At 38.5% G+C, this 25,538-nt stretch overlaps 2 protein-coding genes across 2 annotated transcripts; one reads left to right on the plus strand and one right to left on the minus strand.

Moving 5' to 3' along the window:
- Positions 1 to 8,169: 8,169 nt before the first annotated feature.
- On the minus strand, positions 8,170 to 19,456 carry LOC131316416 (single-stranded DNA-binding protein WHY2, mitochondrial). The gene is made up of 9 exons (XM_058345768.1): positions 19,304 to 19,456; positions 17,946 to 18,011; positions 16,014 to 16,129; positions 15,809 to 15,906; positions 15,547 to 15,639; positions 13,638 to 13,732; positions 13,396 to 13,463; positions 10,152 to 10,240; positions 8,170 to 8,563 (listed from the first exon to the last, which is right to left on the minus strand). Exons 2-9 carry the CDS (start codon positions 17,984 to 17,986, stop codon positions 8,444 to 8,446), a joined length of 720 nt encoding a protein of 239 aa, XP_058201751.1. The 5' UTR covers positions 17,987 to 18,011; positions 19,304 to 19,456; the 3' UTR covers positions 8,170 to 8,443.
- A 5,037-nt stretch (positions 19,457 to 24,493) lies between these two features.
- Positions 24,494 to 25,209, plus strand: LOC131316463 (uncharacterized). The gene is made up of 2 exons (XM_058345843.1): positions 24,494 to 24,949; positions 25,054 to 25,209. Exons 1-2 carry the CDS (start codon positions 24,659 to 24,661, stop codon positions 25,105 to 25,107), a joined length of 345 nt encoding a protein of 114 aa, XP_058201826.1. The 5' UTR covers positions 24,494 to 24,658; the 3' UTR covers positions 25,108 to 25,209.
- The last annotated feature ends 329 nt before the right edge of the window (positions 25,210 to 25,538 follow it).

Here is a 25,538-nt window from a genome sequence, read left to right on the forward strand (position 1 = left end):
AGCTAATGCCCAATTGGGAGGGCCCCTACCGAGTTCTCAAGCACCTCAGCTCAGGAAACTGCAAATTGGAGAAACTGGATGGTTCCCCCATTGCTAAAACATGGAATGCAAACAATCTGAAGAAGTTCTATGGATAAGCACTCGGTTACCAAAGCCCAATTCATCTCTTTTATGTCACATTTTCTTTTAAGTTTCAAAGGCAACTTGCTTATGTAATGACGGCTCTCCAACAAGTTTGAATGAGAATTCTCTCCCCTTAGCACTACTTGTACCCTTTGCTGTTTAACTTACTTACACTCAGTCCGTTCTTGCCCAGACCGTTTTACACCGACTTCAGGGATATTGTTCGCCCGGAGGTGATATCCTCGGACAAAATTCCCAATAAGTCACCCCGGCCTCTTCGGTCGTTTGAACTTCTGGTCACTCGCTTTAAGGATACTCGGCTTCCTCCCAAGCCCCTTATTCCGACTCACCAAAAGTCTCCCACTGCTCGGACTCGCTGCGTCCCGAACATTTGGCCGATGCCATATCCCTTTGCGACTTCGGCCTACGTCCCCAAGCAGTACCACCACCTCACGCGTCTACTCCTCGCTAGGCTTATTCCCGCTTACAAGTAGGAGCGTGAAAATTCAAAATTCAATAGATGCTTGCTTCTAATTCCATAATTCGGCGCCTACCCACCCTCCTAAAAGCAGGGGCTTCGGATCAGATCAATTTTCCTTGAATAAACATCCTTTCTATGCTTGGCAAACTTCTTCGGTTAATGCTTCGGTTAGACTTGTTTTACAACTCTTCAAATCTCACCGAAGCAGGGGCATCATCACCCAAGTAGTAAAACCATTCAGACAAGCATTTCAAAGAAAACATTCAGGAAAAGAAAGCATTCATTCACAAAGCTTCACAAGTTATAGCATCAAATCATAAACCAAAAGGTACAGCTTCAATATCAAATATTTACAAGTCCTGGAACGGCAAACTCCAAATGTCCGGAGCCGTCCAGTCAAAGCTACAAAATCAAAAGACATGAAATCTCAAAAATAAAGGGAAGGGAAGACACTATCCTAAGCATGAGCGTTGGGGTCGAGCTGGTCCTCGGACGCAAGGGCATTTGGATCGGCTTGGTTCCCGAGGTTTTAGTCCTCGGACACGGGCTCCACCACCTCTTCCTCTTCCTCAGGAAGGACAAGCTCTTCGGGAGGCGCCTCGGGAAGTGTTCGGAGTCTTCAGGGAGGTTGAGCTTCCCCACCAAGGCTTCATGGCCATACCGAAGACCGTCCAAGAAACGGTCCCGATGCAGCTCAGCCTCGATCTCCCGAACCTGCTTCTTATATTCTACTTCGGCTGCGTCCCAACCTTCATCGTAGCCTCTCTTCCTCGCAAAGTCAACCTCTGTGGCCCGGGTGACTCGCAGGGTGCTGGCATCCTCCTCGGCCTTGGCGGCCCTGCCCTCTGCCTGCACCCTCTCCCTGTCACACCTTTGGAAGTCTGCCAGGTACAGCTCGCAAGTCTCCCGGGCCAACTTGAGGTCTTCCTCCTTCCGGGCTAACTCCCGATTCAGCTTCTCGGTCTCCTCCTCCTGCGCCTTACACCGGTCATTGATAGCCAACGCCCGAGCTCCCGCCTGCAAACAAAGACCAAAAGGGATTCACCAAGTGCAAACATTCAGGTTGAAAAGAGCAGGACACAAACCATTAACTTACATTGAAAAGGGCCTGAGCTATCTCGGCCGTAATGTCCTTGGTCAAGCCCGTTACAGCCCGGGCATCCCTTGGAAGAACGCTTCCCCGGAGCATCCCGAAGGCTACCCCGAGGTTCTTGACACTGTCGGCGTGATGGATCTGGCGACTGGCGAAGTGGCGGAACTCCGGAGCCCAGGGGAGTTCCCTCGGATTGACCCAGGAACCCTCCTCCACTCCACTGATCCCCCCTCCGGGCTCTCCCTGCTCTTCCTCGATCAGGATCGTCTCCTGATCTCCCCCTTCTCCGTTCCCCCCTTCACGCCGAGCCCTCTTTTCCGGGGGCTCCTGTGGTGAAACAGGAGTCGCCCTCGAAGTCCCGGCCCCTAGCGTACCGGGGACTGTTCCCCTGCCCCGACCCGCCGGCCTCCGGCGCCTAAGATTCAGCACCTCGCTAGTTCCAGGACCCGCCATCTCTTCACTCAGCCCGGTTCTCTCGGGAATCTCGGTCAATCTCCTCGCGAAGGATCCCCTGAGGTCCGGAGTCACTCCCCTCGGTCTCAACCGCAGCCTCTCCTCTCCCCCTTTCCCCTAGTCCCCGTCCCCTCCCCCTGCCTCGTCCTCGGCCTGCCCTCGGGACCCTCTGCTGCCTCAGTTTCTTCTTCAAAAAGCCCGTATAAGTTGGGATGTACCCGAGCAGCTCTGGTGCGTACCGACTTGTTATGGGAATGGCGTAGGCCGCTGTAATTCGGGCCCGGTTAGCTCTTTCCCGAAGCTCTTGAACAATTCCCTCAGCTGCAAGACGACCAAAACAAGGAATCAGTATAAGTATGCCGGGCATAACAAAAACATACAAAGCATCTACCGAAGAGTAATTTCTACCAACCAGGAGCCCCGGTCCCAAACTGAACTCGGGTAGTGGTATCCGCATTCTCCCCGGGTCCAAACATAAAATTTTCGGTTACCGAAATGTAAATGTTCGCCCACTCCCCGGAGTCGGGGAGACGGTTGACAAGGAACGTGTCGTATCCCGTCTTGCATGAGAGGTAGTATCGGTTGCTCTCTCGGTTGACTCCCATGAGATATACGCCGAAGAGCTCCTCGACCCCAAAGGTCAAGTTGAACTGCCTCCTCAGCTCGATGACGCTGCTGATGATTCGGTAAGAGTTTATTGTGAGCTGGGAGGAGGTAAGAGAAAGGGTCTGGAGTACTCGTCGTACGAATTGATGAAGGGGGAATCTAACCCCTCCCTCGGTGATTGACATCAAGGGAAAAATCAATTCCCCTGGTCGGTGAGGAAGGGTCTTGGGATTGTTGTCAGGAAGCAGCCGAATCTCTACGTCCGGAGGGATGCTGTAAACTCTTTTGAACTTGGCGTAGGCAGCCGGTGTCCCATTGAAATACTGGTTCAAATAGGGACACGGCCTCATCGGCCTCCTTCATCCCCGAACCTCTTCGGGGGCATCGGCAAATGGGCCCGGTCCGTGGCCCGATGTACTGGGGATCTCCATCTCCCAAGGAACGAAGGCTGTGACTGGACGTGAAGCTCTAAGAGGGTCCGAGGGTTCAATAGCGTCCAATGGGATTCGGTAAAAAGCCTGGGCACGACACTCCTCAAAGATCTCCTCAAGATTAGCAGAAGAAGAGCTGCTGGAACTGTCTGAGGAGACTTCAACAACCATTCGCCCTACCTAGCAAAAAAAAAAACGTGTGCAAAAACCCGTTAGCTATGTGCCCAGGGAAAAGCAACATGACCTAGCAAATGGGACGGAATGGTCGTCGCTCCTTGGTAGATTTCCGGGGACCCTTCTCCGGGAAGGGTCTCCGAGGCCAGTGGTTATATCTATGGACTCGGGTCGAAGATTGGCCTCGGGATGAATATGGCCCTCGGGTTGAATTTAGACCTCGGGAAGGTTAAGAGCAAGACGTTGGAGACGCCCAGCGCCGCTGTAGGACAGACAGCGGCGAACGGCGGCACAGCCATAACGCATAAAAATGTGGATTAAAGGGCAGAAAACTTGAAGAAAATGATCGAAACATGGAAACCAGCAAGTAAAGATCGTCATACTTGGGTTTCGTGTCAAGATCCGCGTCCAAAACGCTCCAAATCTCGATCAAAAGGTAGAAGGCAACGGCGGCGGCAGTTCGACTTCGAAATCGGGAGAGCTTTATCATCCTCTCTTTCCCTTCTCTCTTATATACTCGGGTAATTTGAGGGGGCGCGCGGGAAACGAAGCGTCGTGCATCGAGCCGTTGGATCTCTGACGCGTGGCACCATCTGACGGATAAGGTCGAAAGTTCTGCACCGAGGTCAGAACGCCGAATCACTGAGCCATTGGGTTATTGACGCGTGTCACCGAAAGGACGGTCCGTACCAATCAACTGGTGTTGCACATGCCAAAACAACTGTTGACTCATGTATCTCGGCGATGATTAACACGTGGCATCAAAAGCTGGGAATGGCGATCCGATAGTCTCCGATGTCGCTTTTCTCTTCGGCGATTTGGGTATTGAGAGTCGAAAGCATAATGGATCACGAAAAAGATTAACCCCCTGAAGCAAAAAGCCGATGCATCAGGGAGTTAAGGGGCTATTGTGGAGGCTTCGGTTATGGCCTCGGTAACCTGGCCAGACCATCGTTAGCCGAGGTCTCATGTTGGCATGATCCATAGGACTATACAGGCGGGCCACAACCTATATCCTTCTGTTACTCGCTCGGTATTGAACCTCCTATTAACGCCTCGGTTAATTACCAAAGCAAACATTCCGTTATGGTTTCTTGAAAGAATGTAGCATAACAAGAGGGGACCAAGAGCGATACGTGGTAGATAGGATCATCTAGGCCAGGTCTGGCCATGTGTTCCGTAACCGCCTTATCCATCATCTATGATGTCATCCGAGACGGTTACCTGAGCGTATCCTTCACGCGCTAACTTGGAGGACAAGTAAACCTAGGTCTATAAATACAAAGGGACTCTAACCTAAAGAGGTATGTCATCTTTCCCTAACCCAAGATCTATATCCTCCTCTGAGATCTAACTTGATCGTCGGAGGGTCACTGGGCAATTCCAGCCCTAGTGACCTGTTGCAGGTTCAGGGACGGGTGAACGGACCAACGGAAGAGGAATACTAACTCAGGTCAAGTCCCTCTAAATCGAACCCCTACAGAAAGAAATGGAAAAAATGGAGAGAGAGAGAGAGAGAGAGAGAGAACAGAGAGAGAGAGAGAGAGAGAATATTTGTGTTTGGCCGATTGGTTTTTGCTCTATAAAAGTAGTAGAAGACAAATTGGAAGAGGAAATCGAAAAAGCCAACAAGACTCGTGCCTCCTCTTTCTCTATCAAGGGCATAATAGCCAATCCAGTCCATTTGTCGTGGCACTAAAGAATTTACTCGTGGCATTGGCGCTAACGTAAAAATAAAGTACAACTTGACAACGATATGTGTTTTGTCATGCAGAATTGTCAATACAAGGAAACTCCGGAATTTAGCCTCGCACTTTTGATGAGTTTTGGCACATAACTAGTTTTGCCTTTTTAATTCATTCAGTAGTCTAATGTTGGGAGTATAGTGCGGCTCACGTAAAACCGAATCTCCTATGGATTACTTATGGTATCCCCTCGAGTATCGGTTCGGGTTTGCATCTCACACGATAGCCCTCTTTTTTGTCTTTTTTGTTTGATAATTAATTTTGCTGAAGTCATGCTCAGAAACTCATGGAGAACATATACAGGGAAAAAAATTTCTTTGGGAAATAATAATGTCAAAACTGTTTTTGTTGTTGCCAAAATTTTAGTGCACAAAAGGTTTGGATCATGTGCAGTGTGTACAAGACTTTGATGCACTGGAGTTTTGATGCCAACAAAAACTATTTTGGCATTATCGCTACCCAATTTCTTAAAGTTAGTTTCACGATTGATCTGCATCTTGTTATTTTGGTTTGCTGGGTGCTTCTTCAACTTGAAACCGACAAAGTTGGGGTTATTTTTGTCCATTAATCAAAAACTTTATCTTCTAAAAAATACAAAGTGGAGTAGGAGTATTACTCTACTTTGGTCTTCACATTTTCCATCAAAATGGAGTAATATAAATTAATTTGCTTTATTAATATAAATTAAAAGGAGTCAATATGTTTTATTATGTGCCCTTCATTGATTACGCAAAGGGAGAGGATCACAAAATACACAGGAGACTATTATTGCACGAGATTAAATTCTTTATACCGCCGGTGTAAACATTTATTTTCTCCAAATTAATTATATTGCGTCACGTCGTCATGTTTTATTGATTGGGACCACTGTTTTGCAACGTGACGCAATGTAATTGATTTAGAGAAAACAATTGTTTACACCGATGGTGAAAAGAATTTATTCTCTTATTGCACAAGTTTGAGTTACAACTGCGGGTAGCCTCTTCCTTTTATAGGTAAAGGAGAAGCCTCTGGAAAAGCATAAAGCAAACTACATGACCAAATGGCTACAGGAATTGATAAGTGTCGGAATATTGATATTTTGGCTCTTCAAACTACACTTGTTAGTCATTTATATTTGTTATTCGATATTTATTTTGCTTTTATTTTGTTTATAGGTTGATCAAGCTCATTGTTCAAAATATTGAATAAAAAGAAGATTCAATGGAAGTTTGGGGTTAAAGCGCAGAATGCTTCAAAGTTGAATTGCCGATTTATTATTATACGAAGTCCAAAGGGCCCTCTATGTAATTAAACCATAAAACCCTATCTATATGAGCAAAATTGCACACCGACTTCGGAGTCGGCTTTGGAACGTGAAGTGGGTTTTGAAATTGGACGAGCAACGAAGCAGCGGCTTGGAGTGGAAAAATCATCTGATTCACTTCTTCCGATGATCGGCTAAATTCATCTTCAGGGTGTAGATAAAACTCGAACTCCGAGTAACACTATTTATGCTTTGATTTAGGTTTTATTATTCGAATCATGGTTGTATAAATTTTAAGGATTTTATTACTATTATTCTTCCCATCGAATCTTGCACATAATTTTCTAGATTTCGTGCACGTTCATACAATGGATTTTAATAATTTTGTGATAATTAGTTGGATGGATTATACTACGTAAGACGTGTCGTGCCAATGAGATAATCCATACTTGATTCGAGACAGTTCGTGCTAGTAAGACGATTCGTGCTAGGCGGAGATAGTCCATGCTGGTTGGTATTCATAAATTATCTTTGAGAGATATAGCTACGGTTTACAATATCCGGATTGATTCGAATAGTTCACATATAATTGAAACATACTTAGGTTACAAGAGGGAAGAGTGGATTCGAAACCCTAACTTTTTCTCGTAAACTCTTTTCTACGTTTTTAATCGCTTTAATTACTGTTTAACAATTTTAGGAAACCAACAATTTATCAAAGTTTTTATCGGATTAATATAGAAATTAATTGGAATTACTGTAACTCAGCCTTATAATCCCTGAGCGATACTTGAAATACTTATCACTATTCGTTTGAGTAGTAGTAATTGTTTCGTTTTATTAATTATTTTTTATATGGAAATGATACAATCAGGAATACTCGCATGGATACAGTGATACATAGATCCCTTACAATGAGTTTGCAGACCACTGACTTTACTTTACAAATTGACGATGGGCAAACTTCTTTATTCTCTGCAACTATGACTGAAAGTAAAGTTACAAACTCTGCTACTCTTAACTTTATTTTTATTTCACTTCACACTTATAATACACAATACTCAAACACTAGTGCAACAGTTGGCACTAATCTGAATAGTACTGAGAATCATCCGAGTCATACTGTCGAAGCAAAACTCAGTAGGTTGGGTACCTACATGAAATATAGCTACACCTAGTGGGCTTGATAGCATCTCCAATTACACTCTATACCTTTAAATATAGATTTGTCACCCCACTCCATCAGAGTTCTAAAAATGAGCCTCCAAAATAGACTTGATTATGAATCTCAATATCTAGAGACTGACTAAAAAAAAGACTCGTTTCTATTTGCACTTTCTACTGTTTCATTCTGTACTGATAACATCTACAGACTCGCTCATCAAAAAATCATATTAGACAGGAATATACATGAAACCTTTAAATAAGATCCTTGTTATACATTTGAATTTTTTGAAGAGTCGATCCACAAAGACAAAATGTAGGGCTGATACGAATAGTTCATCACGCAAGAAAAAATTCACCAAGTTGGAATCACTAACGAATACTAATCTAATAGAAAATACTAATAGAAATGTCTTTTATGTTTACTTTCCCCGGTTCTGTTGCTACCACGGGCTTAAGTGGAAAATATTGATAAATTTTGGGTTTAAGTTGCATTGAATAGTAGTATTCTCTATATACACTTCTGAATCTCTATTTGAGAGACATGGGTTGAAGATGCTCTACGAGAGGGTATATCACGTCTACCTTCCTGTGACAACAAACAATACTACTAGCATATATTTCCATCATGCCAGAAACTTGAAGCAGAGGGGTGGATTTAAGATCATAAAATCTTTGAGACGAAACAAGTGACTTCTACATCCAGATTTCTTTTAGGGCAGCCCAACCCACATAAGCAACAAAGCAATAGAAAAGAACAAGAATTTCGTTTACACATTCCTCAAGGGTCATTAGTTGAACAAAGCAGAATATCCATCTTCTAGAATACTTACAAACAAGAGGATTTTTGAGCAACACATTCCCACAGAATCTCCTAAATGATCACGAAGACAACCATCAACGGCAGATTTACTGAGAAGAACAACTTCATCTGTCCCATTCCGAATCCATCAAAAGCGGAGAGGAAACCTTCAATGGACTTTCAGACATGTTTTTTGGCAGCAGGCTGGTGTACCGGTCCCAGCCCATGAGGTGGGGCAAAGCAAACTGCAGAAGAAAAGTGTAAATGTAAATTAATGAGGCAAGCAAAATTACGATTGAAAGACAGACTCCGAATACTTCCTCATCCAATACTTCAAGCCAACACTCATCCAAAATTGATCCACTACTTCAAGACACAACAGTCGTCCAAAAAACAGTCGAATTAACTAATTGTTATACTTCTATAGCTCTCTTCGGGGCGTGAGCAAGCGAAATGGAGAGTACATCTGTACTTTAGAGTTAACCTGCATGTGTGTGGATAAGAAACTTGGAAACAGTCGAATTAACTAATTGTTATACTTCTATAGCTCTCTTCGGAGCGTGAGCAAGCGAAATGGAGAGTACATCTGTACTTTAGAGTTAACCTGCATGTGTGTGGATAAGAAACTTGGAATAGTAACTTTAAGACGTGCGTGTAATTAGACACGTCTGGTAAAAATTAATCAAATTAATTGGACACGCCACCTGATGTGTCCGGCCGTGTTTCTGTTTCAGGCGTGTCACGCATTCCAATTAGGCATGTCGGCTGAGCATCAATGCAATTGACCACACTTAAATACAGAGAAGCATAGTTATATCCAACAACTTTCACAAACAAGAATGAATAGCATTCCACATCCATTTCAAGTAGGCTGCATGTATTAAAAAAGTACACAGAATAGAAAATCATGTAGGCTGCACATGCAAGCATATAACAAACGTTTGTTCTCTTTAGGCACTAGACAGAAATCAGATAACCAATGTTCTAAAACAAGGTATTCCTCGCCGAGTACTCGCTCCAAGGTGCCTGGCTGAGCGACTACCGAGTAGCGAGTTTTAGAACACTATAGATAACTGACATAAAAGTACATCGTTAAGAGTACATTTGCAACTTCCGATCCACATTTCCATTGCATTGCCCCCTTTCAACTCTAAACAACAGGGAACGGACATATTAGAATGGTTTTCTGTATGAGAAAAGCAATCAGGCTCCGTCAATAAAGAGGGATATTCATGGTGTCATCTATTGTTGTGTTTCTTTCATTCCTTTACTAATAGAACGAGAGAGAGAGAGAGAGAGAGAGAGAGAGAGAGAGAGAGAGAGAGAGAAGCGAACATTTGCACTGCATGCCAAATTCTCGTCCAGATAACCTAATCAGTACCCATGTCTTCTGGGGACATGGAAACGAAAAACTGGAACATAACTCCTCCTTAGTCCAAATAGTTATTATCAAAGAAGCAAAGAAGAAAAATATTCCATACATGAGAGAATTACCAAAAGTGCAGGACATAAATATTACTTGAAGTAAAGAATTCCAACACGTAGTTAGCGTTTTCTGTTTCTGGTAGCATAGGTTCCACTTTACCAACAACTATTCATACACATCCTATCTTTTTGCAAAACCCTTCATTTTAAGCCCTGGAGAACCAATTTCTCTTTCTTGCAAAAAAGCAAGATAATCTGATTTGTACTGTTCATCCAGATCAAACAATAGGAAATATCCACATTCACCACGTGAAGATATATTCCCAATGTGTATAAGCATAATAAGTAAAACACACAAGCAGTATTCCAGCTTTCTGATAAATAAGGCAAGAGAACAGTTTGCCATACACTGAAAGCTGTCCGCATCACTGCAAATTCGGCAGAAGTGACAGGAACTGAAAAGCGATCATTTGTTTTTTGAATATTATTCACCACACCTGCAAAGAAAAAAGACTTATGTGTGGTCAATAGCATTTGGGCAGATCTACTCTCCTAATAGGACACAAAAAGGAAGATAACTCCACTATTGTAGGACTGTGTATAGAAAGAATTCCTTTAGCAATAAATACTGTACCATTCCCGCAAAGCTTCAATGATTGCATTGAATTCAGAATCGTACATAGAATACCTTCAACCGAGTTTCATGAAGCTTTTTGTTGTAGAATGCAATTGGCTTACCTTCTTGACTCAGAACAGACCCAATTCTAACTCTTGAAATATTACAATCCACTTCAAAGACTTTATAGAGTCTGGCAACACTAGAACAGGTGCCTCGAGGCTATGTGAGTGCTGATGTGATTGGGAATGGGACAAGTTGTTTGTATTTGATCGAGGGGGATATATAATTTGTGTAATTGGCATATATCTAGGATTAGGGATTTGGTTGATTTATCTATTAGGAGGTATTTCTAGGCTAGTTTTATCTTTATCTTATTGGTATCTTTTAGAGGAGTCTATTTAAGGGACTTTAGGGTTATTGTTTGAATGAGTCTAAAAAATGGAATTGTTTCCTTTTGAGTATGGTGTGGATGCCGTTACAACCCCACTCGTGAATTCCTAGGGTTCATTAGGTGTGGATTGTAAGGTTTATCTTTTTAATGTTCTTTAATAATCATCCTATATCACGATGCCACTTTCTTTGAGTCGGGGGCAGAGGCAAGGATCATAGAAGCTCCATGTTTGGAAATTGGGAAGTACTGGGTGAGCGTTTAGGTAATTTATACAAACGAATATATAACAAAAAAATGTTATAAAACGTTAATTCGTGTCAACTGCAAATAAAGATCGAGCCTATATGAGTAAATAGTATGTTTATACTACGAACTTGATCAAATTTGAGTTAATATTTTTCTTGTACTTTATCATTACTTCATATTTGCTTTTGCTTTATATCTTGTACTTTTGTGTCTTTTGGGATTTATATACCTCAGAGGTGGTGGGTTCCATTCTCAATGGGAACGAGGTTCATAGGAGAGACTGACTTGGGAGTTGGGAGTGCGGGAGCGAGGTTCTGAGGGGGGATTTGCCACCCCAATAGGAGGTTCCTACAACTATGGTCTACCCCCCATGATTTGAAATTTTTTTTAAAAACTAGACAAAACTGGACAAGGTAATCAATTGGATTAGAAATCAGTCCAAATTAGAAAGAATGGTCCCATCACCTATGTTGGTTAAGTCCTGAATTCGAGACAAATTGCTTTACTCCTTGCATCTTGGAATTTCCTTGAGCATATTATGAGTTGAATTACAACATCTACATGCGGAAGGAATTTTTGTTTGAATCTGACATCCCTAACTCAATTGTTCACAAGTTTATTTCATTAGAAAGGTGTACCGATAGGGAAGCGAATCGACTGCAATTCATTCTCTAGAATATTCCACAAAGCATATTTTTGTTCATATTCCTCCTCCTGACTGTCCTGTATTGCCAATATACTTGTCATCATGGAAGAAAAGAATGAACCATAATTCACCACCCTGAACTAGAATATAGTTTCTGAGAAATTTGACTATCTACATGCCTTTGGTATGATCTCAAGGAAGCTGCACACATCCATTTGATTGTGGTGATATAATAGTGAGCTCAAAGGTGATTAGAGCCTTGTAACATTTGAGCATCCAAATCTAGTAGGAGAACTTTTTACTGTGGAGAAGTGGCTGGGGAGGGAAACATTGTGACATGCAGGAACTTCACATCTATTGGTAGTTAAACCCCAAACTATGAAGCACACTGATAATTTTGGATGGTATTCGAGTCTGTATAGTATTCGTATGGCATACGGATACTCCTCGAATGCTCGTGGGTGCGTCTCTGAAATATATCCATAATTTAAGTGTTGTTATTCTTTATTTTTGGTGTATCAGATCAGATATTTGCATCAGATACTCTTTGGATGCTCCAGGTTTTGTATCTGAACTTCTATGTATTTGAAATTAACAATTGTGGCTCTTGGATCTTTTTGATCTATCAAAACTACTTAGTTCCCAAGTTTTTTAATGAAAGTTAGGAACAAGTAAAATATATATTTCTAATGCTTAACTTACATCTATTGGAAGATAAAAACGACAACAAAAATAGCATCATGCTTTTTTTGATAGTTTTAGGAATTGACATGCTTTTTGTATGAAAAGTGTGTTCAGACCAATTGGCTCTTTGATTATTATTTCAACTTACTAAGGGGGCTGCTTTTCTAAATCTTTGCACGGGGATTTATTTGAGTTTATACAGGGCAGGAGAACTTGAGATTTTGCATATATGTAAAATAAAGTTCCAATGGTTGATGCACCGTGTGGTTTAATTCTTCATTTGCAATCATGCAAAACAACTGTCCAGTTTTATTTTTTTTTTTTGAAAGGCAAAAAAATTATTAACCTTTGAAAACAAATTACAAAGATTAAAAGGATCCAAAGCACAAGGAATCAAGCCGGAGAAGAGCAAACCCACAAAGAGGCAACATCAAACTCCAACAATCATATGCCGCAAGGACCCGAAGGGAGATAATAAAACACCAAGGTTGGCAAGAAGCCAACAATGACAAAGAACTGTCCAGTTGGGGAACAGTAGTTGTCATTTAATTAGTAGGATGCAAAAGCTTACTCTATAAGCAAAATTTCCATAATTTCTGCATTTCACTTTTGCCTTCGGATATTGTGTCGTTGAGAGTTTCTGGTGTCCTTGGAGATTTTGTTTTCTCTAATTCTTTCCTTTTAGTGTATATGAAGAGATTTGAAAAGTTTTTTCTTGGTGAGTCCAGTGTACGAATGCAGCTACATAAATATGTACACTGGCATTTGGGCAGATCTACTCTCCTAATAGGGGACATCTTTCAGCCTTGAGTTGTTTTGCACTCATGTTTATCCTCCTCTTCAAGAATTGAATTGAGCGATTATCTTTCGCTTTTTCTTCACAATCTTGGGAAGAGCTGACCAACTGGCGGGCATCCACCCCCGCAACAAAAACAACGCAGGGAGCCAAAAAAAAGGTGAGCCCCTACGCGATGTAGATAGAATACACTACTAAAGATGTAGATAGAATACACTACTCACAAGTATATGTTAATCTACATGTGCATCATTTGGTTGAAACACTTACTCAGCGAAATAAAGTAGCCACTATCATTAGGCTTAACTGATAAGGTCTTCCTAACCTGTCCTGCATTACTGTATCATAAAATCACCAGTTAAGTTAGAAAACAAGTAAAAACGTTTGCACGACTAGAAAAGAAAGATTATGTCAGACACACAGGACTTTAGCACTATTTGATTATTTTGCAATGCAAACAAAAATGCAGATACATATATTAGATCTACATCCACATAATTGTCAACAATTACCTTGATAACATTGACGGGTCGTGAAAGAATTCACAAGAATCTTTAGAAGCCAAACTTATCAAAGACCCAACCTCCGTCGCAGACAAGGCAAACCTCTGCAGAATGTAAATGCAGTAGGCAAATAAATTTCAGATCTTTTGGGGTGGAAAATATAAATCACCTCACTAAAGTGTCTTTTAACCACTAGTGCAAATCAGCACATATCCAGTAAGAATGATCATTTAACTAAAATGTGGCTTAAACAAATCCATAAGCGCCTCTAGGATATGACAACCAGACAGTTTTCATATACGAGAATATGATAACTTAGAGGCAGCTGAAATGTACAAAACATGGCCCAACTAGGTTGCCAAAATCGTGATCCTACATTGGATAACTGGGGGAGGGGGTGGGCTAAGAGAAAGGATCGTAAGATTGTACCTAAAAGAGCAAAAATGTATGAGTACAATGATATTGAAATGACTGAAACGTAACTAAGAAAGGCACAATGAGCCACAACTATACTAAACAGAAGTGATAACAAGTTAACAACATGAACTGTGTCAATGTACACATTACACAAAATAACCCGGTAGCAAAAGCTTGGCAATCCGTAAAACGAAAGGTGGCGACTTTAGGAAAAAAGGGAAAACTTTGTAGATAGGTGTTTTCTTTGGTAACTGATTCTAATAGAGTTTGATTGGGAAATATAAACAAAACTGAAAAGAAAGGAAGAACCAAAATAAAGTGAGTGCTTCAACCCTATGCATAGTATTTGTACTCTGTAGTGGCAGAGGAGAGCAGAACCTTAAAGACGGAAAGAAAAAAAAATACAAGTACCAACAAATTGATAGATTAAAAAGAAGAAAGCGAACAAGTAAAGGGATCTAAGGCTACCTAATTAAATCCCTAAAAGGATAGAAAAAATGACCATTGATCAACAACAGAGAGAGAGAGAGAGAGAGAGAGAGAGAGAGAGAGAGAGAGATAAAAAAAGCATAGTATTAGTGGGAGGGGATTGTACAGAAAGATGACAAGAAGATTTCAATGTCATTGGCTTAATTTGTTTTTCTTAGACTATTGAATAGGACCTCTAACATGCTTTATTGTTTTTCTTAGCCTATTGAATAGGCCCTCTAACATGCTTTTGTCGTGCCTTCTACCTTTGTTTTTTGAAGCGTAATATAAGGTTTTCATAATTGCAACTCACTCGAGCCATTGGAATGCAACGTGGTGTTAAATTGGAGCCGTATAAGCCTAAAGGAGTGACTGAATTGAGACCGTGTAAGCCGAATGCATTGTGAAAGAGATCACAACATCCTAAAAAATGCTGCCCAAGCAGGCCCTCACATCACACAAGTGGAGCACACAGTGGAAGAATGCAGGCTCACTGCCCAAATCCACCCAAGCAGCCATGCCATCTGCCGGAGTAGAGGTTGACTGTTGATGGGAAGCCCAACTTATTTTCACATTTGACTCTCCCTTTAACGCAATTATACTTGCATCTATGAATATGGTTGTCTTCAATTCTTACTACAACCACATTGATGGCAATTGTATAACTATGCATTTGAAACAAAGTGAAGACAAGACGGGTTGTAGTCAACTCTGAAGACAACCCGTGCACACGGAAGATAGGCAATGCTGATTCCCAATCATACGATTCTTCTAGACGAGACCGTTGGGGTTGTAGCCTTCGCAGAGGATTTGAGCCCTAAACTTCTCCATTTATTAACACAAGTTAATTTAGATTTTATTTGGTAGGTTTAAATCCCACAATAATCATTGAACGAATTTATTTAATGATTGATATTGAGAATAAAAAACTTAGCCTCTTAAAAGATCCACATTTGGATCAACAGTAACATTGCTCAACCCCACAATACCGAGTTCTTAAGGATGCAGTAAAGGAACAAAAAAAAAAATTTACCTGCCTCTTTTCCCAGTCATACTTGCGTTCTCCACTAGCAGGCCAAAACGTCAACATAATAGTGCCACGGCGATGAACTTTAAGACCTCCAGACTACGCAAGATCAAACAGAAATAACAGATGAGGGAAAGCATAACTCAACTTTGCAATTAAATTATGAGTATGAACTGTCATCCAATTGCCTAGGTATTCCCAGTCTCTCTGTACATAGATAATACACATGTCTACACAATTTACTTGTGGAAAGGAAACACAATCTTACATCCAGTTTACTGAATGTTGGGAGAACAGGGGCAGCAGAAAGTGCAGCTTTGCCCTTGTAAACTGTATAAGGTGCAACTATTCCACCAGCAAATTTTCCTGAAACCTCAAAGAAGGTTATAAATATTAGACTAACAATTAAACTGCAACAGATGGTGAGAGAGAGAGAGAGAGAGAGAGAGAGAGAGAGACGGAAACATGAATACCATGAGCGGAAAAAGTTTCTGTAGCAGTTGAAATGCCCGCCCGGAACATCCCATCATGTAATGAAAAAGCCTCTCCCACATCTTTCGCCAATGAATTTCTTTTAGACAACTGATTCCTGTGTTGAAAAGGAATTCAATACAAAACTTCAAAGCCTGTTGTAGGATGCGGTCAAAGATCTCAGTATGGCCTAATTTAATGTATTCACTGACTTAATACTGTGTTCTCCATCAGTAGACTGCTTGTTAACAACCCCGTTTAACTATTTCAAAATCTATCACTACTTTTACATCAGATAACGATAATTGCCCACGACGTGACACAGTATCAAGCATACCGTTGAAATACACTTAATGACTGCATTAGAGAATATCATAAACATCAATTTCTATAGTAAAAGACAAGGATCAATAAATAAACTAAACATCCTCTATACTGAATCGTCAACAAGGTATAAAAAGTCCTTCTACTCCATGCGAAGTACCATTCACAGTAAAAATATAGTATAGAAAACAAAGACACGCACAGTGTGCAAATGCATATAGTAAACTACTAAAGCTAGGGTCTGCAACTTACCAATAAAAATATGCTATATCCAAATCAACGCCTAGATCCTACCACTATGTGACTTTTACCAATTGAGCAAAAGAAGCAAGGTTCTAAAAACGCTAGGCGCTCCCAAGTTGGCACCTAGGCGGGTACTAATCGGCCGCCTAACATCTAGGCGGGCGACTAGTCGGCCGCTTAATCGACTAACTGCCTAGGCGTTGGACTCCCGCCTAGCGCCTAGGCGGGGACTAATCGGTCCTAGGCGGGGACTTTTAGAACACCGAAAAGAAGCAGTAGAACAAATTGAATAATACCTTAAGCTGAGACAAATAGGACAAAATTCAAATGGGTACCAACATTAGTAGAAAGGGAGGACTTGAAATTCCCATTTTTCTGCTTCTTTAAAATATGAATCCGTCACTCACATATGTGACAAATGAATGATCATATCCCCAACTACACTAGTCACATATTGGGAATGCACTTTTAGATTCTCAAATGAATTACCTTTCACTTCTAACAATCAAGAGACACGAAGTGAGATATTCCCATTTGACTTTGACTGGTTCCCATTTTTACCAGATAACAAATGCCACTGATACTCGTGTAGGTTAAAGGTCATCCTCTCGTTGAATTCCTTCCCATTCGTTAACATTACTCTCCCAAATTTTGATTGAAAAAAACAAACTTAAGCTTCTTTCCTTTTACCCACCACTCAAAAATAAAATAAAAAAGGAAAAACCATCACAATGCACTCTTTCCTTCCAATTCGTTACCACTACACGTGTCCAACACTCTTTCTGTGACGTGTTCAACACTTCGTTGGTGTCTATAACAAAGAAACAAATATGTAATTGAAACTTCTTGGACCCTTGCTAACATGTGATTAACAAAGATCTCAGAATTTGACATATCTCTATATTATTATGATATACAAAGTTGGAAATCATACAGAGGTGTTAATCTAATTATTCTATCAATTTCGATTTTCATAAAAAAAAATGAAGTTCAGTTGCATGAACATGTTCATATAACATAACTCACACTTTGACGCAGCAGAATATACTAAGAGAAACATAAGCATGCAAATATGAAAGTACCATAAAATTTTCGAACAAAGAACTTCATATCCGAGATAAATATATCATTTTAACTTTTTATAGCATTTTCTCACTACAAAACAACCAAAAATCATAAACTTTGATGGAAATTCCACATAATGAGAAACTGCACCAACTCATACATTGTTTAAGATGCAACGCAAACCAAGAAAAAGTGCACTGAGCACACAAAAAATGGCCTCTTAGTGCCACAATTTGTTCAGTACCAATCATGACTCCAATCAGTAAGTGGAAAGAGAAATGAGAAAGGAAAAAGGAGAGAACCTGAGTTGCCACTTGCCAACAATCATCCTAAGAGAAGCCATCAGGCAATAATTTAAGCCAGCAAATCTTGAAAAGAAGAATAGGAAAAAAAAAATAGTTAGTACTTCATATTTTCTCAGATTGAGTCTAAATAGAGGGTTTCAAAGTTGAGAAATCTGTCTTGTGAACCTTGTTTTCCCGATCAATGTATGTTGTTTAGAGCGCCAAACAAGACATTCATTGCGGAAGAAGGATAATCCTTAAATTCAAATTCGATAGGTAGTTGTAGGCTCACATTATAGTGTGTTTGTGTCTCTTCATGAGCAACCAAAAACTACCTATATGAAGAGCAATGGATGAAAAATCCCCCCAATATTATTCCGTTACTATTCTGTTATATCAATACTGGCCTTTAAAGTGTCCTAATAGTGTGAATTTGTTTGAATTTACAGCTTCTAATCAATGCCAAGCGGGCACCAAGATACAGTGAACGGAAGGTAATCTTTTAGTGCTACATCAGTCGCTTCTAATTCTATCATATAAATACCTCCTTATCTGGAAGCATGTATGACAAATTCCAATGTAGAAATACTACCAATTGGCTATAAGTCCAATAAGATTGTAGAAAATACAAAAGCCAAGAAACATGATCAGGAAGTACTTTCATATTTTTGGCAATGTTTCCGTCAATGAATTTTAGGGTCTGTTTGGAACTTAGAGAAAGGAAAGGAAAAGAAAGAAAAGAAAAGAAAGTGGAAGGAAAATGTGAAGAAAAGGTAAGGGAAAATGTACTGTGTTTGCAACTTCATTTTCTTATTTTCTTCTCACTTTCTTTCCAAATCAAACAAGGCAAAGAATTTTATTTTTTTAAATTTTCCTTTCTTTTCCACGCGTTCCAAACAAAGCCTGGGTCCATTTGGAACTTGTGGAAAGAAAAGGAAAAGAAAGGAAAATGGTTGAGGAAAGTGTGAGGAAAATATACTGTTCACAAAACTTAGATTTCTTATTTTCCTCTTTATTTCTAAACCTAACAAGGGGAGTTGAAAAAAATATATATTTTCCTTTCCTTTCTTTCCTTTTCCATAGGTTCCAAATAACAAAGTCATCTAAAAGAGATTGTTCAGCACTTGAAGAAACCAATTTCTCAGCATTGCTAATCTTAATACACAAATAAATCACTCTCACAACGAGGAAGTTCCGACTTATGATAAACTATTGTAAGCTACTATCGGTCGACGTATCCTTCGATAAACAACAAACGGTGCTACCCTCACCAACAAAAAACTGCTACACCATATTGACAGTGCTGAAGGAGTATTTCAAATGTCAAGGAATCAAATCAAACAGTTGGTATGCATAAAGGAAAAAGCGAAGCTCACCGTATCTAGCCGATGGCGGTGGAAGCGCTTGCGAGACTTCTTTTAGGGCTTGAGAGCTGAAGGGAGCCGTTTGTATAGAGGAGAGAGAAAATACGAATCGCGCCGTCCGTATGTAAACGGAGTCTTACAGACGCTTCTAATTATATTGTAGCTCCATCTGTCTATTTTTCTTTCACTTTTGCCACAAATCTCTTCCATCAGCCCCTTGTATAAAATATTTATTTCTGGTTTGTTCGGCCTAATAAGCTATTTGGTTTGTTTTTTTTTTTTTTTAAATTACATTTGTTAGTTTTTCAAAAAAAAATTGAAAATTATTACTTCGTCATGACGAGAGAAATCTAAAAAATTAAAAATTACAATCGAAACATAATTTTTTTTAATAAAGATAAAAAAAATAGTTTATTGACTTATTTTTGTTTTTATTTAAAAATTTTGATTTCAATCGTAATTTTTTCCTTTTTAGATTCCTCTCTCGTGAGGAAACAATAATTCTCAACTAACAAATGTAAATTTTTTTAAATAAAAACAAAAAAATAAGTCAAATAAGCCCGAATCGTATAACTCCAAATGAATCGTCTCATTTGTAAATTGTTTGAGGTTCAACTCGGTAAAAGTTTGTTCGAATTCAATTTGTCTATTAAACGAAGCTAACATGAGCCTCAGTTTTGGGCTCGTTTAATAAATGAATTGAACCTTCTACCAAAAAAATGGCTACTTGGTTTTGCAATCCCCGCGAATTTTAATAGCTAGTTTTGTTTTTCTACAGCTGATGGGATGATGATGCTGTTCGAGATTAGGTTCTTTTTAGAAAAGTACTTCTTTTGGTCATGAACACTACAAAAAAGGAATATCCGTTCCACTTCACCTTGCAAAGTTCTTTTTTGAAAAGGTAAGTGTTGTAATGACCATATTGTCCTTCCACTTCACCCTAGGTTGGGTTGTTGGGGGTGTTTGGGAGCTTACTTTTTGACTTTTCATTTTTGGCTTTTAGGCTTTTCGGCTTTTTCGTCAGAATGTATTTTGAATTTGGTAGAATGTTTGGAAGCTTACTTTTTGGCTTCTCATCTTTGGCGTTTTGACTTTTTGACTTTTTAGATTATGGTCAAAATGTATTTTGAATCCTGGTGAGTGTTTGGATGATATGTACAAAATGCATTTTAGAAGAGTAGTGTTTGGGAGATAAATGATCAAAATGAATTATGGGTTGATTTTTTACCATGTTGCCCTTGGTTCTTATTACTATATTAAAAGATGTATGATTAATTTTTTTCGTTTTTTAAATGTATCAGCACACACAAAACTTTTTACACCCTTTATATATATTAAAAATATATGGTTAAAAAATTAATTACTCCAATTTTTAATCCGTTTAAACCGATGCAAATATTTTAATTTTTTGATCATTTTATCCTAAATGATCATAATAATTTTTGGCTCTAAAGCATTTCAATGAGTACCCTAAAAGAGCCCTAAAACCAAATTAAAAAAAAACGGTAAGTTAAGTTAACGTTTAGTGTGGGTAAACTTGTATTTTGTAAAAATCAATGAGGGTAATTTGGTCATTTTACCTAAAATGGGAAAACCTGTTAATGCAAAAAGTACCTTTCCCCCTGCTTCTCACTTTTGCCCTGGTTAAGGAAAATCAGTGAATCTATTTTGGCAAAACTCATTTTCAAAAGTAGGTGCCAAACAAGGAAAATCTAAAAAGTCATTAATGAGAACCAAAAACTGAAAACACATTCTCCAAAATGGGCTACCAAACAATCAAAATGTAAAAAATAAAAAATGAGAAGTTGAAAATGTGGGAACCAAACACCCCCGTTGAATGCTGACAAAATGGGGAAAGGGTAGTATTGTCATTTCACGCAGGAGTGTTGTCTAACAAATTTAAAAAATAGGAAGTTTCACAAATCTGGAACAAGTCTTGTTTTTAGACAAAAAAAAAGTACTCTTTCCAAAACTGGAACGTTATCTTAACCTATAGATCGAAGCTTGTATTCTAGTGTATTATGTCTGATTTATTTTATAACACCCAAACTTTTTTCTGATATTAAATACTCATTCCATCCTAAAAAAATTGTCCCCATTTGTAAAATGAAAACTTAAAAACGTACATTTTGGTTCAACAAATTTAAAAAAAAAATCTGCAAGATACTAAATATCAATGAGTTCTTTTTAATTTTTTGAAAACAATTTTAAATTCGTTCGAATAAAAATATAACTTTTTAACTTCACGGATTGGACACTCTTTTTTGAGACAAATGGAGTATATAATATTGATTTTTGGGGGGGCCACCTTCATGTACAAAATCATGGCTCTGGCTGCGCGAGCTCGGCTCGTCAAAGTTTTATTGAGCTCGAGCTTGAGTTTGTTTTTTCACTTAACGAATGAACCTAAACAATGTAAAACTTGACTCCATTCGACATATTTGCAGCGCTAAAACTTTTTTACAAGAGGAATAAAAGAAGGAAAGAGAGTACAAGAGCAGTGGTGGAGCTAGGATTTTGACTCAAGAAGAGCCGACTTAAAAGACATATATTTTTTATCGAAACATATACTTATTATATCCTAAGGTATTTTGCTTTTCGATTAACTACATTTGTACATTGAAATGATTCTTTAGGCTAATTCAACTATCAATTGCTCATTTTTTATTATGAAAAAAATTGAGAAATTAAAATATAAAATAACTGATTTTATATCAAATCGGACCAAAATTATTAATATTATAAACAACTATACACAAATAATTATCAATACTAATCAAGTATGTATAAAATAAAAAATTTAAACGAAGAGCTAGAGCCAGGGCCCCCAGGCCTCAACATAGCTCCGCCCAAGAGAATACTTTAAGAATCAGATACGGAGCTTGAAGAAGTCCAAGAGAGAGAGAGAGATGCTAATCCAAGAGCAGTAGGATTTTAAGAGCAAGTGTGTTATTTTTGCCTTTTATGTAATGTAGACAAACATCTCAACCTTCAACCTTTTGTAAAAAGTATAGATATAGTGGATAGATAACGCACATTTTCAAAATGTGCTATGTACTTTCTATGATAAGTAGAGTGGAAAACAGTTGGTACCTCCCTTATTAGGGCCAATTAGGGGTAAGCCCCACAAGTCCTCGGACTTGGGCAACCCCCTGGGCTGGGGCATCCCAAAACAAAACAAAATTATGTTATAGATATAAATATAAAAAAGCTTCAATATTTGCCTCAAGGCATCTACTTGGTGGTGCTGTGCCCAAAGCATGTACTTTTTTTTTTTTTTGTTCTATCTCTTTTTGTTTTCCTTCCAATTCACAATTTATTTTTCTATTTTTGTTCTACTTCTTTTTGTTTTCCTCCCAACCCACAATATTACAAAAAACAAAACCCTAAATTATTTTGTTGAAAATTTTTGATTTAACAAACACAATAGTGGAGTAATGATATATTCTTACATTTGATTAAAAAAAATTCGTAGTTAAAATAAAATTAAGCGAGCTAACATAGTTTTTGCTTTTACCTTCGCACTACCATTTTGCAAGAGAATTAAATAGGTTGGCTATGATCTCAATTGAAAATGAGGCGTCATTCCATTTAAGAGCATTTTGGGGCTTCTTCTTCTTTTTTTGTGTGTAACTTTTACGCTTTTTGAGACAGGCCATTCTTGTCACATATATCAAGTAAAAATCACAAAAGCCAAATAACCAAAACTTAGTGAAACGAACCCCGAGTTCATGGATAAGTAAAATACGATGACTCAATTGACAAATTTGCTTTAAAAAATGCAAAGGGCAGTTATTTTTTTTTAATCGGATTTTGCTAATTATAAAGCACTATAACCGGGGTTACATTTTGATGTTGATTTTTTTGATATTATTCAAGCTAAAGGAAGATGTAACTTCTTTTTTTTTGTGTGTGTGGTACTTGTATGTTTTTTTTATTATATATATTTTGTATGACTTAATAATAAGTGGGCAACAAAGCATGAGGTTGGACTTGATAACCCAAATGTCGGGGCCAGCACTGTCCCTTATACTCCCATGCACATGGGCAGGGTTCGATTCCCGTAAGCACTCATCCCCCTCCCCGTCCCCAAGTCCTTAATCTAGAGTAGATTAGGTTTAAAAATGACAATACACACACACACACACACACACATAGTCCGGCTTTTATCAGGAATCCCGGATTTTGTTACCATTCGCACCTCTTATTTTCAGATCGAATTTCGATGATCCGAGCCGCTCAATATGTTCAGAACGGGATTTTAAGAATACTTGAGAAAAATTGACAAAAAAAATGACCGGAAAGGGCTTGATCCAAATAGTTTTGGGAAAATGACGGCCCAGGACGTGTTTTGATAATTAATACCCGCCAAGGACATGCTGAGAACATTTGTTAATGCTGAAAATGTCTTTGGCGGATATTAATTATCAAAATACGTCATTAGCCGTCATTTTCCCAACAGTTTTTCATAAAAATGCATTTATAGTATTTTAACACAAAATGCACCGGATCAAATTCTTCCCAGTCATTTTTTTGGCCGATTTCTAGCGGGTACCGTTAAAATCACATTCTGAACATATTGAGCGGTTCGAATCGTCACAATTTGATCAGGAAAGGGGAGGTGCGGACGGTAAGCAAAATCAGGGATTCCCGATAAGAGAATTGGTGTGTGTGTATATATGTACTCTGTATGGAATATTTAAATATTTGTTCTAGGTTTTTTATTTTTATTTTTGAAAAAAAGTACGCTACATATAACAACTTCGGCCCGTTTGGATGGAGGATATGATTTTGGGTGGATATAGAAGGAGTGTGGATATGTAAGGAGGGTGGACCCACCTTCTGAGAAGGGTAGATTTGTAATCTAGTGTTTGGATGGTTTTTTTGGAAGAGGGATTTGGAAGGTGGATATGATGGGATAAGATGTAAAATGACTTTATTGACCTCATTTTATTAATTTAATGGGTAATATAGGTTAATTTAATTAAAACTAAAATAAATACATATTTATCAAAAAAAATTGGATAAAATTAAATCAATTTATCTTTAACATGTTTAAACCTTAATATTTTTTTTAAGGAAAAACGGATTAAATGATATAATATTTGTAAAATAATTCAATTATTATGAAAATTATATAAAAAATAGATTTTTTTTTTTGTTTTTTAAATCTTCATAGTTGAATGGGAGGTAAATGGTTGTTAGATCATGTGAGTGGTAGTTTAACTATGTGGGTAGTAAGTTCAACAAACCAACATATACAAATTTTTTCTATAAATAGGTTTCATTTTTTTCTTCATCTCATTCCACATATCATCTCCATTTTAATTTTTAGTTTGATATTCTCATTTTTTTTCTTTCATTTCAATGGCACGCCGGGAGTGGAGTGAGCAGGAGGAGGAGACGTTGTTAGAAAATCTTATGAGCCCAGTAGATGTGGGAATTTGGCAAAATGAGAATGGATGCTTCATACCGGCCTCGTTCGTAGTTTTGGAAACTCAAATGCGAGCTTCTTTTCCCCATGGTGGTATTACAAAATTTCATATCGAGACAAAGATGAAGTATTGGAAGGCAACTTGTTTCCGACTACAAGACATGCTTCGGATTTCCGGGTTTGGTTGGATCGAAAATGAAAACAGATTGGCGGTGGAAAATGAGGTTTGAAATGAATTTGTCAAAGTAAGTACTTTTATTTTTAATGAACATTTATATACTCTTGTTTATGAATAATTTGTCATATTTTCCATGTGTTATGTTTGTAGGTGAATCGACAATTTAGAAACATGAGGGACATGCAATTCCCAATGTTTAATTGATGGAGCCATTACTTCGTACGTTTCAAAGGTTGACGTTGGATGCTTGAGATTATAAATTTCCCATGTTTAATAAATTCCTCAGGTTTACATTGGACATGCAATTCCCCATATTTAATAAATTCGTTGCTTTGTACCTTTGTAAGGTATCTCAAGCAGTCTAGATTTATTTGAGATTATAAGCTTGTGTTAAAAATGCAATCTTGAAAGGGGATGTTTGAAGAATAAATTAGTTGTGATAATTAATATTTGAGGAATAAATTTTCTACATAATATACAGTCTTCATTTCCAAAATAGAGAAATTAAACTTACAACTTCATTCCGAATCTAATAGATGTGTCAACAAAATACAACATATGAAACCTAACAAAAAAATTAGAACAAAATATGTTGTTAGATTAGTTTGATGTTGAACTTTCAAACCACTTGCAGA

This window comes from Rhododendron vialii, chromosome 2a (assembly GCF_030253575.1).
Source record: "Rhododendron vialii isolate Sample 1 chromosome 2a, ASM3025357v1".
In the NCBI taxonomy this organism is placed as follows: Eukaryota; Viridiplantae; Streptophyta; class Magnoliopsida; order Ericales; family Ericaceae; genus Rhododendron; species Rhododendron vialii.